At 49.2% G+C, this 16,178-nt stretch overlaps 1 protein-coding gene across 5 annotated transcripts in view; it reads right to left on the reverse strand.

The window, feature by feature from the left end:
• Positions 1-16,178, reverse strand: part of SWT1 (SWT1 RNA endoribonuclease homolog) — a 976,200-nt gene that overhangs the window by 72,981 nt on the left and 887,041 nt on the right. For all 5 annotated transcript variants that reach the window (XM_085601694.1, XM_085601692.1, XM_085601689.1 and 2 more), the window contains one exon: positions 9,814-9,880. In XM_085601694.1, coding sequence (XP_085457820.1) covers positions 9,814-9,880 — 67 coding nt within the window. The remainder of the gene's footprint in view (positions 1-9,813; positions 9,881-16,178) is intronic.

Raw genomic sequence — 16,178 nt, forward strand, 5'->3', positions numbered from 1 at the left:
GTCAGGTTCAACCACTGGAGAGCAAGATCCAGACCATAAAGAACTGGACTCCTCCAATTACCCAGACTCAGGTCAGAGCGTTCTTGGGCCTGACTGGGTACTACAGAAAGTTTGTTAAGAACTATGGGTCCATTGTGACACCACTTAATGACTTGACCTCTAAGAAGATGCCAAAGAAAGTTCAGTGGACAGTAAGCTGTCAGAAGGCATTTGATGACCTGAAGCAGGCCATGTGCACTGCAACTATTCTGAAAAGTCCAGACTACTCCAAAGAGTTCATTGTCCAGACAGATGCTTCTGAGTTGGGTGTGGGAGCTGTTCTTTCACAACTGAATATAGATGGTCAAGACCAGCCCATTGCTTTTATTAGTAGAAGGCTGACCCCTAGAGAGAAACGTTGGTCAGCTATTGAGAGGGAGGCCTTTGCTGTGGTTTGGGCCCTGAAGAAGCTGGGGCCATACCTGTTTGGCACTCACTTCAAGATTCAGACAGACCATAAGCCCCTCATGTGGCTAAATCAGATGAAGGGTGAAAATCCCAAACTTCTTAGGTGGTCCATTTCCCTACAGGGGATGGACTTCACAGTGGAACATAGACCCGGGACTGACCATGCCAATGCAGATGGACTCTCCAGATATTTCCACTTAGAACATGAAGACTCAACTGGTTAAGGTTAGTTTAATGTCCCTAAGTTTGGGGGGGGGGGGTTGTTTAGGAGAGTAGGGTCTGCTTCCTATGGTCACCCCCACTTTTTGCTTTTGCTTCACTGGTTTTCGACTTAGATGTGGCTGTGGGACTGCTAATCAGACCCACAGCCCAGCTGTTCTCTCTCTAAATTCACACTATGTACTTTAGGTACATAACCCAATTGGTAAGGATCACCCTATAGGGCCCTGTACAGTGTACCTTAGGTGCCCAGGGCATGGGTGTACCCTAGGCCTACCAGGGGCTGCAGCATGTATTATGCCACCCCTGGCTGGCCTTCCATTATGACACAACTGGCTGATCACTCAGCTGGGGCAAGGTCGTGTAATCACCCCTTGCTTAGGTGTAGTATTCCTATACCTACCTTATATATAGACACATGGGTAACCTATCAGTCACTCCTATGGCAGGCCTTAACAATCCTGAAGGCAGAGTGCTTGGAAACGTGAGATGGTGCTCTAGCATGAGCTGAGCCTGTCTGCAGCTTTCGGAACCATGTCCTTATGGCTGTTCTATGATATCGCCTACCATATACTCTTAAAGTGCCTTATAATCCTCGCGGTTATGGTAACTATGGTTTGGCTTTATCAAAACATGTTGTGTAAGGTGTCTAACACTTTGGAATACTACCCCCACACCATTTCTGGCGATGAGGATAGCATTCCTCCCTTCTAGAGGGAGAAGACATGTTGAAGACCTACTACCCGGCTAAAGTTAACCGGAGCCCCAGCATCACAAAATGGATGCTGCTGCCACAGACACAAGTCTGACCTCCTGCTGCTGGGAGTCCTTCCAGCGAGGGAGGCTTGGACAATAGGTTTCCTGCCTTGGGAGGTGCTAGCACCACCCTAGACAGGCCTTAGTGTATTGGGGCAGGGAGGGATGAATGAAACGAGACACTGCCTGGGGCACACAAGGTGTCCCATGCATAGTCCGGTTCAAACCGGTGCTGGGGCACTCCAGCCCCAGTCCTGGGGCGAATCTGGACAAAGGGAAGGGGGTGTAACCACCCCCCTCCCTGGTCCCACCCATAGGAGGGACCTAGCAGGTAACCCAGCCCCCCAGATTAGTATAAGAGTGGGAGCTGAGTCCCTAGGACTTTGGATTATCTGATAACTGAAACTTGAACAGAAACTCTGGACCTTCGACATTCGACTATGGAAGATGACTGAAGAATCTCCCTTGTGGCCAAGAAGTGGTCACCCTGTGCAAACAGGCACCATCAAGCGACTTGCCGTTTGCTTTGCCTAAAGTTCTACGAGGTACCGACTGCAGAGCCCGACCAGCGCCTTGACTTCCAGACTTCTCCGACCCTGATCCACATCCACAGCAAAGCTGAGATCCGTGGAGGCGACGAGAGACGTGGGACCAGCTACCTGGGAAAATTTGCTTCCAGCGCAGCTTCTGAGGCATCCTCGAAGTTGTGCTCTGGGGATTGAGAAGTCCCAACCCCGAGCACCATCTGCACCGAAGATCAGCCCTCCACACTCCACGAGTTCTGCGTGGGGCCCTTCTGCATTTTCCTGCTCGACGCGTCTGTCCGGTTTCTTGCCCGTTGGCTAGTGACCTCTGCGACGACGAACCCTTGACTTTCCACTGCTGGTTTGGCTCCTCCAGACTGGCCCTTGCTTCTCTGTGAAAGAGAAGCACCTCAGGCCTTCCTGGTCTGCAACAGAAGCAAATCCTTCATTCTGCGTGGGTTGCGCTTGCCAAAGCTTGTTGTGTCCAAACTCGACTTCGACGCCGATGACAGCAAGAGCCCTCGTGGGACAGCTCGCGTCCTGGTTCTGGTCGTCCTCGATGCCTCCTGGTACCGGCGGCTGCTGCGACAAGCTTCACCTCTTCCCCTGCATCTTCACGACATCGCCTGGTTCCTTCCCGGCTCCTGGCTGGTGACCTAGACTCTGTCCCCTCTGCTTGCAGGTATCCTCCTTCTTGATTCCATCCTTGGAATCCACCGGACACTCTTCACTGACTGCCTGTCAGCATCTTTTCTTTTAAGTTTAATGATTTAAGGGAAGGAGTGCATCCGCTCAACAATGACTTACCTTCTTTGCAACATAATCGCCTCATGAGCTTGCACCCCATGGTTGTCAAAATAAAGTTTAAGAAATTATCATCACGGAGACAAAAAATGAACATCTAGAGTGGAACGCTGAGAATCGAAATGGAATGTCTTTTAACATCAACATCAGAATGATGGGACAGATGAACTTTGGTGCTCTAATGGTTTTCTGTTGTTAAATGCGATTTTTAAACATCGTTTTATGTTTAGATCACGTAATTGATGGATGGGGTATGTGTAGGTTATTCACGATGTTATTTTGTTTTGTTGGAGGGTGGAGCAGATTTCGGTTAGGTTTAGTTTTGTTACAACAGGGGAGTGTATTGTGGGATTTGTATTTTACTTCATAGGATTATGTCACGGGGGAGGAGTGAATTATGGCTTGATTGGTCACAGCTGGGAGCTTTCTTTAAAAACGGCTCGAGTGGCAGGTAAAAGCGGTATGAGATTTGGGAAGAGGAAGTGAAGTGAGGTTATGCTGCCGGTTGTGGCGCTGAGTAGGTAAATGGGAGAGAAGGAGGGTGGTTTTGAGGTTTTGGGTATTTGGTAGTTGGGAGGGAGTTGTGATTCATTTGCACATGTTGGTAAAATTGGGGATGCACATTTTGTTAAGTTGGGAAGGTTGATAGGTGGGTGGGGTTTTACTTTAAGTGGCAATACTGGGTGGTGTGTAGTAGAGTTTAGTTTGGGTGAGGGTGGAGGTACAGTAATGGGTAAAGGTTTTTCGGCACGAAAAGAGTTTGAGCAGCTAGTTGAACTGTTTTTTCTATTTCATTTTTAGTCAACCCCTGACGAAGAATTGTAAAGATTCGAAATGCATTGGGAGTACTCAAATTTATAAGCCCACTTTCAAAACATGTTTGATTTCACATGCCTGCGTAAAAGCCTGGATTGGCAACGTTTGGCACTTGAAAATGTTGAATAAAGAATCATAGCGCAAACATGCTGTCTCCGTGGTGATGTAGTAAAGAGGAAGACCTATGACATAAGGTTTTGGATTATGATGGACAAACTGGTAAATATTACGCAATTTTGGAGGAAGTGTCTAAGGAAGGATTTCCTTTTTTGCAGTGCGACAGTTGGGCGCAGGAGAAAAGTGCCCTTTGGGAGAGTTGTTTCAATTGAGCTGTGATTAGGGACGTTTTCACGGCTTCTGTTCGCACGCATTCATTTATCGAGTTGGAGAATAAGTTTAATGATTTAAGGGAAGGAGTGCATCCGCTCAACAATGACTTATCTGCTTTGCAGCATCTTTTCTTCAGGCATCCATAGGAGTCGACGACGAAACCCGACGCAAGTTCACACCTATGCACCCGCAGCCCGTGGGCTAGGTAACTTGAGTACTCCGGTGCTCACAAGGGTATTGACTATCCTAGTGTCTAGTTTCCAAGTCTCTAACTCCTAGTTCCTTCCGAAGTGTCCTAAAAATCTTAAATTCTAAACATTACTATTTCTATCGACTTTAACGCATTACGCGTGAGTGTTTCCACTCTGCACCTGAATCCCGTGGGCCTCCCACTGCCTAGCAACTGATAGGCTAGTGTAGCCCCAGCGATTCCCTAGGCCTAGACCTAATCTGTGTTCGTGACAGTGGTTCTTATACCACTTACTTAGTATATGGTTTGCGTGGCCCTAGGGCCTAACTGTATTACTTACCTGTGTGACTTATGTATGCTTAAATAAGACTGTGTTGTACTTACCTCGAATCTCATAAAGAGTGCTGAGGGTATTTTGACTAGAATAAATACATTCTATTTTTATAATATATCTGTTGTGGTGTCCTTTCATTTGGTATTCAAGGGATTGCAAATGGTATAACAGCTGGCTTCACATGCCATACAGAGTTTATCCTAAGACTGCTCTTGTCCATGCTACCACTAGGATAGCTGGTCTATAAGGTTGACTTTACAACCAATCACCATAAGGGTTGTTTGGACTGATACAAGGTGTACACTAGAACTAGTGACATCATATATCAGGCCAACTTCTCACACCATGCCACAAATTTGTTCCACCGGCAGGCGTATACCGTCTTTGTGGAGGGACGCCTGGCTGCCAGAATAACATCACAGACTTCAGGAGGCAAGTCAAATGTCATCAACTGCCGCCGCTCAATCTCCACGCATGGAGGTGGAGGCTGGACAGGTTTGGGTGGAGGACCGTCCCCTGCTGCTGTGACAGAAGGTCCTCCTGAAGAGGCAGTCGTATCGGGGGATCGATGGACATACTGAGTAGCTCGGGATACCAGTACCTTCGTGCCCAATCCGGAGCCACCAAGATGACTTGGGCCCGGTCGCGCCTGATCTTCTTCAGCACTCTGGGCAGAAGTGGTAAGCGTCTCCGAGCGAGTGCCGCCTTGGAAATTCCAACGCGCAGAACTGCGGGTTCTCTTCGGTGGCGAATAGATCTAACCAAGGCTCTCCCCACTGCAGAAAGAGACCCTGCGCCACGTCCGAGTTCAGACGCCATTCGTGATCCATCATGCACCGGCGGCTGAGTTCGTCTGCTCTGGCGTTCAGAGAGCCCGCCAGATGTTGAACCACCAGGGTGATGCCCTGATGGTCCAGCCATGTCCAGAGGCGCAGATCCTCCTGAGAAAGGGTCCACGACCCCACCTCGCCCTGTTTGTTGCAATACCGCATGGCGGTGGTGTTGTCCGTGAACACCTGCACGACACTTCCCCGGACAGAGGGAAGGAAGGCTTTCAGTGCAAGTCGGATCGCCCTCAGCTCCAATAGGTTGATATGGAGCCGAGTCTCCGCCGGAGACCAGAGTCCTCTGATCTCCGCCTCTCCCATATGGCCCCCCCATCCCAGGAGGGACGCATCCGTCACTACGACATGCTCCGGTTGGGGTAGGGAGAGGGATCTGCCGCTGACCCAATCGCGATTCATGAGCCACCACTGCAGCTGGTGCGCAGTGCCCTCCGAGATCAGGACATGGTCGGACAGGTTGCCGCGTTGCTGGGCCCACTGAAACTTCAGGTCCCACTGCAGAGCCCGCATCCGCCACCTGGCGTGAGGTACCAACAGGATGCAGGAGGTCATCAGCCCCAGAAGCCGCAGCACCAACCTGACCGAAACCCAGGACAGAGGCCGGAAGATGCCTGAATGTCCCGGACCCGCTGTTCCGGCGGATAGACCCGGGAACTGCGCCGAATCGAAAACCGCTCCGATGAAAAGGAGCTTCTGGGAGGGACTCAGGTGCGGCTTCGGCACATTAATGGAGAACCCCAGCGAGTGCAGGAGGTTGGCCGTAGTCTGGAGGTGGGAGACGACTTGCTGGGGCGAGGCCGCCTTCAACAGCCAGTCGTCGATATAGGGGAAGACTGGAACCCCCGATCTGCGCAGATGAGCTGCGACCACCGCCATCACTTTCGTGAACACCCGAGGGGCACTGGTGAGGCCGAAGGGGAGCACGGTGAACTGAAAGTGCTCCTGACCCACCGTGAACCGCAGGTAATTCCGGTGGGCCGGCAGGACGGGGATGTGAAAATAAGCGTCCTGCAAGTCCAATGCTACCATCCAGTCTCCAGGGTCCAGGGCAGCCAGAACCTGAGCTAAAGTGAGCATCTTGAATCGGTCCTTCCGGAGGAAGGCGTTGATGCTCCTGAGGTCCAAGATCGGGCGTAGGCCCCTTTTGCCCTTCTTGGGAACCAGAAAGTAGTGGGAATAACAACCACGACCTACTTCTGGACCAGGAACGCGCTCGATGGCCTCTTTGGCCAAGAGGGCCGAAACTTCCTCTCGTAGAAGATGCAAATGATCCCCCGACATACCGTGGTTCAGCGGTGGCATGGCTGGAGGGGTCGTCTCGAAGGGGAGGGAGTAGCCCCTTCGGACGATTTGCAGCACCCACCTGTCCGACGTGATGGAGTGCCAGTGGAGCAGGTGATGGCGAACTCTGCCGCCCACTGGCGTTGAATGGGCCTGAAAGCTCGGACTAGGAGGGCTTTGAGGCGAATGCTGCCGGGGTGGATGTGGACTGACCGGCACGTTGACCTCCAGTACCGCCTCGGCGGAATCCACGTCCGCGACCGCGTGCAGGTTGGTTCTGCGGCCGGTGGCTGGGCGGACGTGAGGAGGCGCCCCTTCCTTGGCCACGAAAGGGACGAAAGGCGGAAGTTTACGGCCGCGGGCCGAAAGACCCAAGGACTTGGCCGTGGCCCGGGAGTCCTTGAACCGAGCCAGCGCACTGTCCGCCTTCTCACCAAAAAGGCGAGTGCCATCAAAGTGCATGTCCATGAGGGAACTCTGGACATCCCCCGAAAATGACGTGGACCTCAGCCAGGCGTGACGCCGAAGCGCCACCGTGGTGGAAATCGCCCGACCCAGCGAGTCCGTGGTGTCAAGTCCACACCGTATGGCATGCCGCGCTGCATCTCGACCGTCAGCAAGAGCTTGAGCGAGTCGTGTCCGGGCCTCCACCGGACACAAGCGCAGCACGTCCTCCGCTGCATCCCACAGAGAGTGGGAATAATGGTCCAAAAGGCAAGCGGTATTTAAAGACCGCAGTCCCAAACTCAGGGACAAGAACAGTTTCTTGCCAAACTGCTCCAACCTCTTGGATTCCCGATCCGGAGGAGCGGACGGGAAGGAGGATTGGGAGGTTGAGGCCTGGATAACCAGACTCTCGGGGGTGGGGTGTTGGGAGAGGAAACTGGGGTCGCCCGGAGCAGGGCGGTGGCGCCGGGAAACATTCCGGTCCACAGGAGGGACTGTGGAGGGCTTGGACCAAGTGCCCTGCAGAACGTCAATGAGGGCCTCATTAAACTGCAGCAGAGGCTCAGTGGAGCTTGCTGTCGGTTGAAGGACCTCAGTGAGGACGTCAGTCCTCACGGCCACAGCAGGCAACTCCAGCCCTAGGGCTTCGGCCACCTTGCGCAGAACCACTGAGAAGGCTGCACCCTCCTCCGAGGCCACAGTCGGAGGAGAGATGAAACCAGCGTCCGGGGAGGTATCCAGACCGCTGGCATCCCCCAATTCCTCTGCCCAGTCCTGAGAAAGTTGGGCATGAGCGGCCATAGGGTCATCATACCCCTCCCAGTCGCCCTCGTCATCCGATTCCCGATAAACAGGAGGAACGATCGGAGCCAGGCAGTAGATGAAAGGTTCACCAGTCGGCGCCGGGCGGCACCGTGCCGGCGTCGGGCCCGGACCGGGGCTAAACTGGGGAACGACGTCGCCCAGGGACGGCGTCGGAGGTGGAACCGGTGTCGGCGCCGGCGGAGGAGGCGTTGTGAGGTCGACCGGCGCCGACCGAGATCCAGGCCTGGATCCCTCGGGGACCTGCGGTGTCGGGGCCGGAGCCGTCGATGGCGCCGGGGCCGGAGCCACCGGCACGTGAGGTCGCCCAGTCGAGCCCGCGGGGCCCGAAGGCGCGCCGGCAGGCGTCGACGGTGGAGCCAGGCCCCTCATGGCCGAGAGGAAGGCACTGACCTCCGCCGGAGTCGCGTCAGTCGCAGGGACCGGCAGGTATGGGGACGGACGCGGCTCCTGCGGCTTCGACGGAGCCGCGGGGGTGGGACCACCCTGACCCTCGGCAGAGTGGTGCGACCGGCGAGGGGAGTCTGAAGAGCGATGTCGTCTCTTGGACTTCTTGGAGTGCTTCGACTTACCCGAAGACCCCGACGAGCGATGACGATGGCTGTGGCTCCGCGATCGGTCCTTGGACCTCCTCCTGGACCGAGAGCGGCGCGGAGCCGAGTGCCGAAGCTCGAGAAGCTTACAGGACCGCTCCCGCCTAGCTTTCGATGTCAAGGCCTGACAGTCGGGGCACGACTCCGCGTCGTGGTCGACCCCCAGGCAGTAAAGGCACCGGCGATGGTGATCCGTCACCGACATCAGGCGATGACAGGCGTCACAGGCCTTAAAACCAGGCATCCTACCGGCACCAGAGTCGAGTCGATAGACCAAAAAGAGTCAAAAAGTTAGTAAAAAAAAATGGCTAGGGGTAAGCTCTTCCCGGATCGGCGCTTACTGGTGCGAAAAAAAGAAGAACTGTCAGCGCGCGAGGGCGGCGTCTAAGTACTCCGACGACGTCATTCCGGCGCACGGCGCCAACGACGGACGCGGAGCCGCAGACGACGCCTAGCGACGCGCAAGGGGTATTGCTACAAAAATCTTTCTGGATCCAGTCTGACGCCTGGGGATGTTCTAAGGTGAGGAATCTAACTAACGTGTTTCTTTCAGATATATACGTTGGAGGAATGGGTCTTCTGCATATATTGTTTAGCCCAACAGGTTTGGCAGGGCATGCACAAGATTTCATAGATTTAGAAGGTGTTTCAGCCACAGCAATGGTTGCTGTTAGATCGTGGATCCGGCCTTCCAGTAATATGAAAAAAACAAAAGCTATCCCTCTTCTGGAAAAGGGTGCAGAGAGGATATCACAAGAAATAAAAGCACAACTATAAATGGTTTAATCTATTGAGACCGTTTTTGAAAGCAAAGCTCCGGAGGATTCCCTCTTTTCACTGACAGGTGGTATAAAATCTGAACCATGGAAGCCTCAGTGCAGAGAGGAACTCAAGGTCTCTCCACCTCACTGCAAGAGTTATTTTCATACAATGAACTACACAGGCTGTATTGTAAGATTAAGATGAGTGATAACTGCCACTGCTATTTAATATTTACTACTTAAGATTCTTAGCCTGTCAACAGGCAATAACTGAAACATGTGGATCTATAAAACATTCAGTGCAGGATAATGCATTTTCCTACCCAGTAAGCCATGTTTATAGCTGGGAAAATCAGACCAACTTCCAGAATTCCACATCTACGGATTGTGTGAATCACATGCAGGGGATACTTTTTGAGCAGTCAAGTTTCACCTCGATGCACAATTGGTTGTTTAAGAATCTATATAGTACGTTACATCTTCAAACCTTACAATCTACAAAGGATTGTTATTCACTGAATGTGCAGCATAACTGAACATGAACTGATAGTTTTATGCCTTCTGCAAATTTGCCACTGATATACAAAAGATTAACGCTTGATAAAAACAACCATTTCATTTTCAAGTTCTTAAGATATGCGTACCTCATTGTTGAGTAAAATACCGTACAGAGGCATGACATCTTCGGAAGTACTGTTTGGCAGCATAATTCTGCAAGATAAAATACATAAACATATTTGTGGCAGGGAATGAATACTGTGGAGTCAAGTGCAGTCAGCAGGATTACCTAGTAAAGAAGGTTAAAGAGCAATCGGTTTGAGGAAAAAAAAATACTTTGCCTAATTAGTTAGATCCCAGTTTGGAAAGGGGAAACTATGACACAAATGGAACAATTCGGCTACCAGACCTGCAAAGTCCTTTATCTTTAAGGTCAGACCGCCAATGAAAGTAAACAAATGAAAGGTGATTCATGATGATGAGATTCAAATGACCTGAAGCTGGCCCAAGAAGGTCAAACTGGTTTCAAATACTCTAAAGAATTGGTGCTAAATGATAAGGACTCTAGAATAGCCCCGCCCACCACTCGCAAGAGCAAAAAAAGTGTCTCAGAGGATTTTTGCCTTTCAGTTCACAAGAGCCAGAGTGACAGGTTACCAATTGTTATAACACTTTACTATACAAAGTGATAATGCCGTTCATGCAATGTGTTGCTTGTTCAAAAAGGTCAAGGCCGACTTCCTAGGCTGGAAATAGCAAAACATGTTTACTCATTTGAAGAAGGGACACACAAAACAAGAGGCCAACAACAGCCAGCCGTACCAAAACAAAGGGGCATCAAGCAAAAGGTCTATGGAAAAGGGAATTCCCAGCAACATCACTTATTCAAATGGTGCCATCGACCTAGGTATTAATCAGCATAACAAGGGATCTTGGTAAGCCTGATGCAGTAAACTCCTAGTCAAACTTTACACATTTTACATCATAGGACTAATTTCCAACTGTTGTAGCACTTCAGCTGGCAGTATCACACAAAGTCAACGTTCCGTAAGATCTAACCTTAATTTACTTGTGGTAAAAGTCAGGGAGTTAAAATAATGATCAGCAAAATAAATATTATTGCAGTTTCAGGGTACAAAATATGGCTATGAAGGTAACTATGCAGTAAGGTACTGTGTACAAAAGAACACTGGGGTTTACACGTATTCTTGACCTGAAGGAAAGGATCAGGCAACGTCCTCTTCCGAATCACTCTGGGACGCATAGCAAAAAGGTGGCCGTAAAAAGTGGTCACAAATGTGCACCTACTTTTTGCAACTAACCTAATTTTGTAATGTGACATATGTATTATGATCTGCCCAGTCGCATGTGATCACAGAAAAACTTCCCTAACTATTATAAATTAGGCAGCTTGCTTTTGTTGGCCCCCTGCTATTGGTTACCGACACAGAGAAGCTGGCCTACCACCATCCTTGTGTTTGTATGGATTTGTGAATCAGTTACCAGCTCCTCTGAGGTGTCTGTAACTGATCAGTGGTTTGCGAGCACAACTTAGGTGGGAAACCATTGATACATGTCATTGCGGGATGCAACTAGAAGCGGATACCCATTTCACACCCGCCCCTAAGTGCGATTCGGGAGGGATCACAAAATCCACTTTGCGAGTCGAAAAGATGTACCTACAAAATGGGCTTAATTATACATAGAATTAAAAAAATGCAGTTGCAAACCTATTGATTTTGTGAATCAGACTGCAGAAGGGCTTTGTACAGCAGCCACCAAGTTCTTTTACCATAGCTTTCATTACACGACCTGCTCGCTAAAACCGAAGATGTCAGACAGAATGGTACTATTAGATGCTTTAATAGCCAATTCATAAAATGTTCGCTTTGTGTCCGGTGTATGTTCAGAGTTCTGCCCTAAGGTGTGCCATTGAAATATGAACAGTGCTGTTCGAAATACTACACAGTCTGTATGAACCTCAGGTCAAACAAGCTAAGGCAATGTTAGGCCGGCATTTGTTCATAGTACACGACAGTAAAATGAAAGCCAGCACCGAATTTTCTAGTTCTTCAAGATTGGACAGCCATTTTTGAGCTCGGACCTAAATATTGGAGGGTTGGGCTTTTCCCCCCAGTGCAGGTCTTTAAATGACGCCTAGTGTGCAAGAGAGTTGCCCGAGGTGCGGTACGATCAAACGCCAGAGCCTCCTCTGTGCAGCACGGGCCCGCTGCACCACACTTCCCGTTGGCTTTCACTGTCCAACGGGGGAGAAGGTGGGCCACAGTCCTTGTTTGCATCTGCAGGGCCCAGAGCTGCTGTCTCGCGCAGGGTTGGTGTTCACCACACCACAGTGCGCTTCCTTGTGCGGAAGCAAGACTGCTTGTCGACAGAAACGAGCACAATAAGACTCTTTTAAACGGTTGGCTCACGATAGCGCTGCATGAGACAAGTGCTACATTCTTGCTCAAAACGTGCAGAGAAACCGCTGCATTCACTCAGTCAAGCAAATGTTTCACAATATGAAGAGAGTACTGTTCGAGATGTGTAGACAATAACCAACTTTCTTTAGAAAGGTCAAACGATGCATATTTTACATATTTTTTTACTGTTTTTCTATTTTTAACCAGCATGATTGTTCAAATGAACACAAGGTCTAGAAACAAATGATTCTACTTCGCTGAATTCAAATAAACAATCGAGATATACAAGAGTATATTCTGCAAGTGTGAAAACTTATTGAGGGCTCGCAGCATTAACTGAGCCTATGTATGGCTGAGAATGGTTTTCCTTCAAGTACAGGCATGCATGGAGCAAACTCTCAAACCCAAACACACAAATCAGAATGGGAAACGGTTTTACTTTGCGCTGAGAGTCTGGGTGTCTTCATGGAAAGCCCACCTACTTCAGCAAAAAGCACCTCGTTGCCCTTTATTAGTCTTGAATGAGCAAATCCCTTCCAGATCCAATGCTCCTGTTGCATAAGCTAAAGAACTTGTCTGGGCTTCCAGTGACTACAAATAATGACAATACATTGCCCACATCAGACATCTCCATAGCAGTACACTTTTTCTGCTGTGATAGTACATCAGCTTGGGTTTCTTATCCAGGAGATGCCCATAATAAAAATCTCCTCCCCAGCAGCAGTCAACCAATTGTCTGCAGGTTGTTTGCACATTCTTCTAAATGTTTACTTTTACATGCCCGAATCCACGAACGCTGCTCGCCTCCTGTTTAAATGTGTGTCCCAATTACTGGCTACTTTGTAAGTATCTCTTCAATGTCCCACTTTCTACAACAGAGACGTGTCACATTAATTCCCAAGCAGGCTCTCTCGATTTCTAAAGTGGCCATTTTGGTATCATGATTTTCAGTGTGATCAGAGGCGTTGCGACTGAAATCCACATGCCTGAAGCATCAAGATGGAGACCATACAATCTGAACGATGATGAACAAAGTCCAAAAACTGAGAGTTGCTACATTAGTCCCCCAACTCTGCAGAACCCTGCCAAAGAAAACTATGTTCGAGAGCACCTGGCCAAGACCCTAAAAGCAATCACGTTGTTCTCTATTTGAGAGTACCGCTATCTGTCAGAGGCAGGGTCCTGGAGGTAAGTCCGACTTGGGCTGACTGCCTCCTGCATCCTCTTGAGGTAGCACGGCCTCCAAAACAAAGCTGGGTCCCTGGCTGACGCCATCTTCTCGGAGTGTATTCATAAGGCAGTCTGGCACTACAGCGTCTTTACATGTTTGAAAATCATGTTGGTGCGAAATGTCCCTCACCTAGAATGGATGCTTTGACAACATGGCAGTGAGGTAGACCAGACTACCTAAAAGATGCCACCTAGCCAGTAACACCAGGTTTAGACTATCTTTAATTACCAGTAGAAAGGGCATTTTATAGTCCTAAGGGATATGCAAGCAACAGGTAAATGGCCGCCGGCAAACCTCTCAAAACCAAAACTCCTATACACCAACTTGTCTTTGAAAATGATCGAGTCACCTAAACAGAGATGGAGCAGAAGACAGTAGCCAGAACATATCAGGACAGGACAATACAGAATCTGATTGATGGAAACCCTAAACAATCTAGGATCAGGCACCACCATACAAACAGTACCAAGGGGCGTACTACTGGCACTATACAAATACTAACAACAGAATAACATTATGACAGCACATCATCCCAACATGTCGGATGTAGCCTTTGGATCCTCCACCTTTCTGCTGCTGCAACCCTACTACAGGACTGTTATAGGCACACTTTGACTGAATCCGCGTGAGTCCTTGTCTTCCAGTCTCACAAACAATGCCCTCAGTCTGGGGTGAGGTTATCGTTCGTCCACAAAGACAGAAGGATATCATCACAACACACAGGGGAGACCAAGAGGCACCTCATGGATGGTATTCTGACATTCCTCAGCGGCTGATTACATGACAAAATTGTGCTGACAGCATTTTCTTAGCCCCACATACATGGATAAAGTGATTGAGATGAAGCTAAAGGCACACTTCCAACCGCTGCTACCCTGCACTCGGATCTTGCTAAGTAAAACACTGAGCTCTAGTGAGGTTACCTAATATGTCAACAACTGTTGGAGTGAGGTCTTGCTCCACCCTGACAGCTATGTTTTGAAGACACATGTCAACAAAGACACAAATTTCACCGGGCCATTTGGGTTTTGGTAACTATGACCAACAAATCCTATGTTCTTAGCCCTCTGACCGCATTAATGTCAGCCTTGTCCAAATGCTTCAGCTCATTTGCCACGTTTGGTCTCAAGTGCAATGGCATACAGTGGTGTTACTTCAAAATGGAGGACATTTATCTCTTGTGAAACATGTGCTTGCCAGGAAGTGCTGAGCGGCTTGTTTAGGCCTTAAAGGTGACCTTTCCCATGCAGGTCAAATAGACTTTTACAGTCATTATGCATTTGACCCTAACTCACTGCGTTACTTCTACAACAGCTCAAGACAGCAATGGGGTTCCTGTGGGCCAGAGGCATTCAGATGATTATATTTTGGTGTAACATGATTTTCATGTTGCAAGTGCATCAAGCATTGGGACAACATAACCAGATATACATCAATCTTCTTAAAGGCCAGGGTTTCTTATCAATTGAACGAGAATGCTATCAATTCCTTCCCAAAAATTGGAATCTGTAGGTGTTCAAAATAGACATCAGCCCATTGATATAATTGTTCATTCAGGGCCCATCATCAAGTAGGGCTAACAAGAAGTTGAAAATTCAATACTCAAAGAAAGGAGTATCTTGTGCAGACTGAGTGCCCCTGTCCAAAGGACTACAGGCATGGCTAAGGTGGAGGGTTGCAATAGATGTTTCACTTCTGGAATGCTCCTAGAATTGATAACAGAAGCCAGATACCAGCAGATGTTCATTTTGAACTGGAGAAAAATGATCCCTGGAGTAGCAGAAACTCCACATCACTTATCTTGTATTAATTGCAGGCTCACTTAACTAACCAGTTACTTTCCTACACAAAAGCTCTTTCTGGTGGATACACTATCTAACCGCAGATTCTGCACCTTTAGAATATTCCCAGACTGGAACCGGAAATGTCCTCTGCAGTGATCTTGTGCACAGCTAGGAGGTAGCGTGTGGCACTGCATTGGCTTAGTTCGACCCTGGATTTGATTTGACAGATGGGAGTACCACCCCTGAGCGTCAACATCAGTTTCTTACTTGAGTCTTTCCACGCTCTTGGACACAGGGCACAAAACAATGTTGGTACTTGTATGCAGAGCTATAAATTGGGACTTTATTTAGATGGTAAAAAGAGACAACTCCACAGAACGGGGAGGTGGGAGAACAGTGAGGAATCTGCAGTTAGATAGCGTATCCATCAGAAACTGAAGATCCGTAGCTTGTTCTTTGATGCATACTTCTAACTGCAGATTCCTCACCTTTAGAATAGATACCAAAGCAGTACCTCCAAAGGAGGAGGGCCTGTGAACTGGGCTCAGATCAGATAGTCCTGCAGGATTGTAAATGAGAAATGCCCTTCCCTTCGGACCTGGCTGTCATGGCAGTAGTGATTTGTAAAAATGTGCACTTACACCCCACGGCCTGGCAGATGTCAAGAACAGGTACTCCAAGTGCCAACTCAGTGGTAGCAGCTTTGACCCTGGTTTAATGAGCCCTCAGTCCTTCCGGAGGCTGCATCTTGGCGATTGGGCAGCAGATCCTAATGGAGAGGACAATTCCCCTTGACAAAGTATTATTCTGCACCGCTTAACCCTTTTCTGCCCCAAAGAACCCCACAAAAGCTGATCATTCACCCAATGGTCTGTGGTGCAAGCAAAGTAACAGTTTAAGACTCATTTGGGTCCAGCTGATGGAGCCTCTCCTCCTCTTTCAAGGGGTGAGGCGGGGCAAAGAACGCTAGAAGAGTGATGAATTTAACAATGTGAGATGCAGTCATGACTTTCAAGAAGGCCAATCGGATCATCAACACCAGTTTGACTAGATAAACGGTAATGTAGGGCCTG

This window comes from Triturus cristatus, chromosome 4_2 (genome assembly GCF_964204655.1).
Source record: "Triturus cristatus chromosome 4_2, aTriCri1.1, whole genome shotgun sequence".
NCBI classification, from domain to species: domain Eukaryota; kingdom Metazoa; phylum Chordata; class Amphibia; order Caudata; family Salamandridae; genus Triturus; species Triturus cristatus.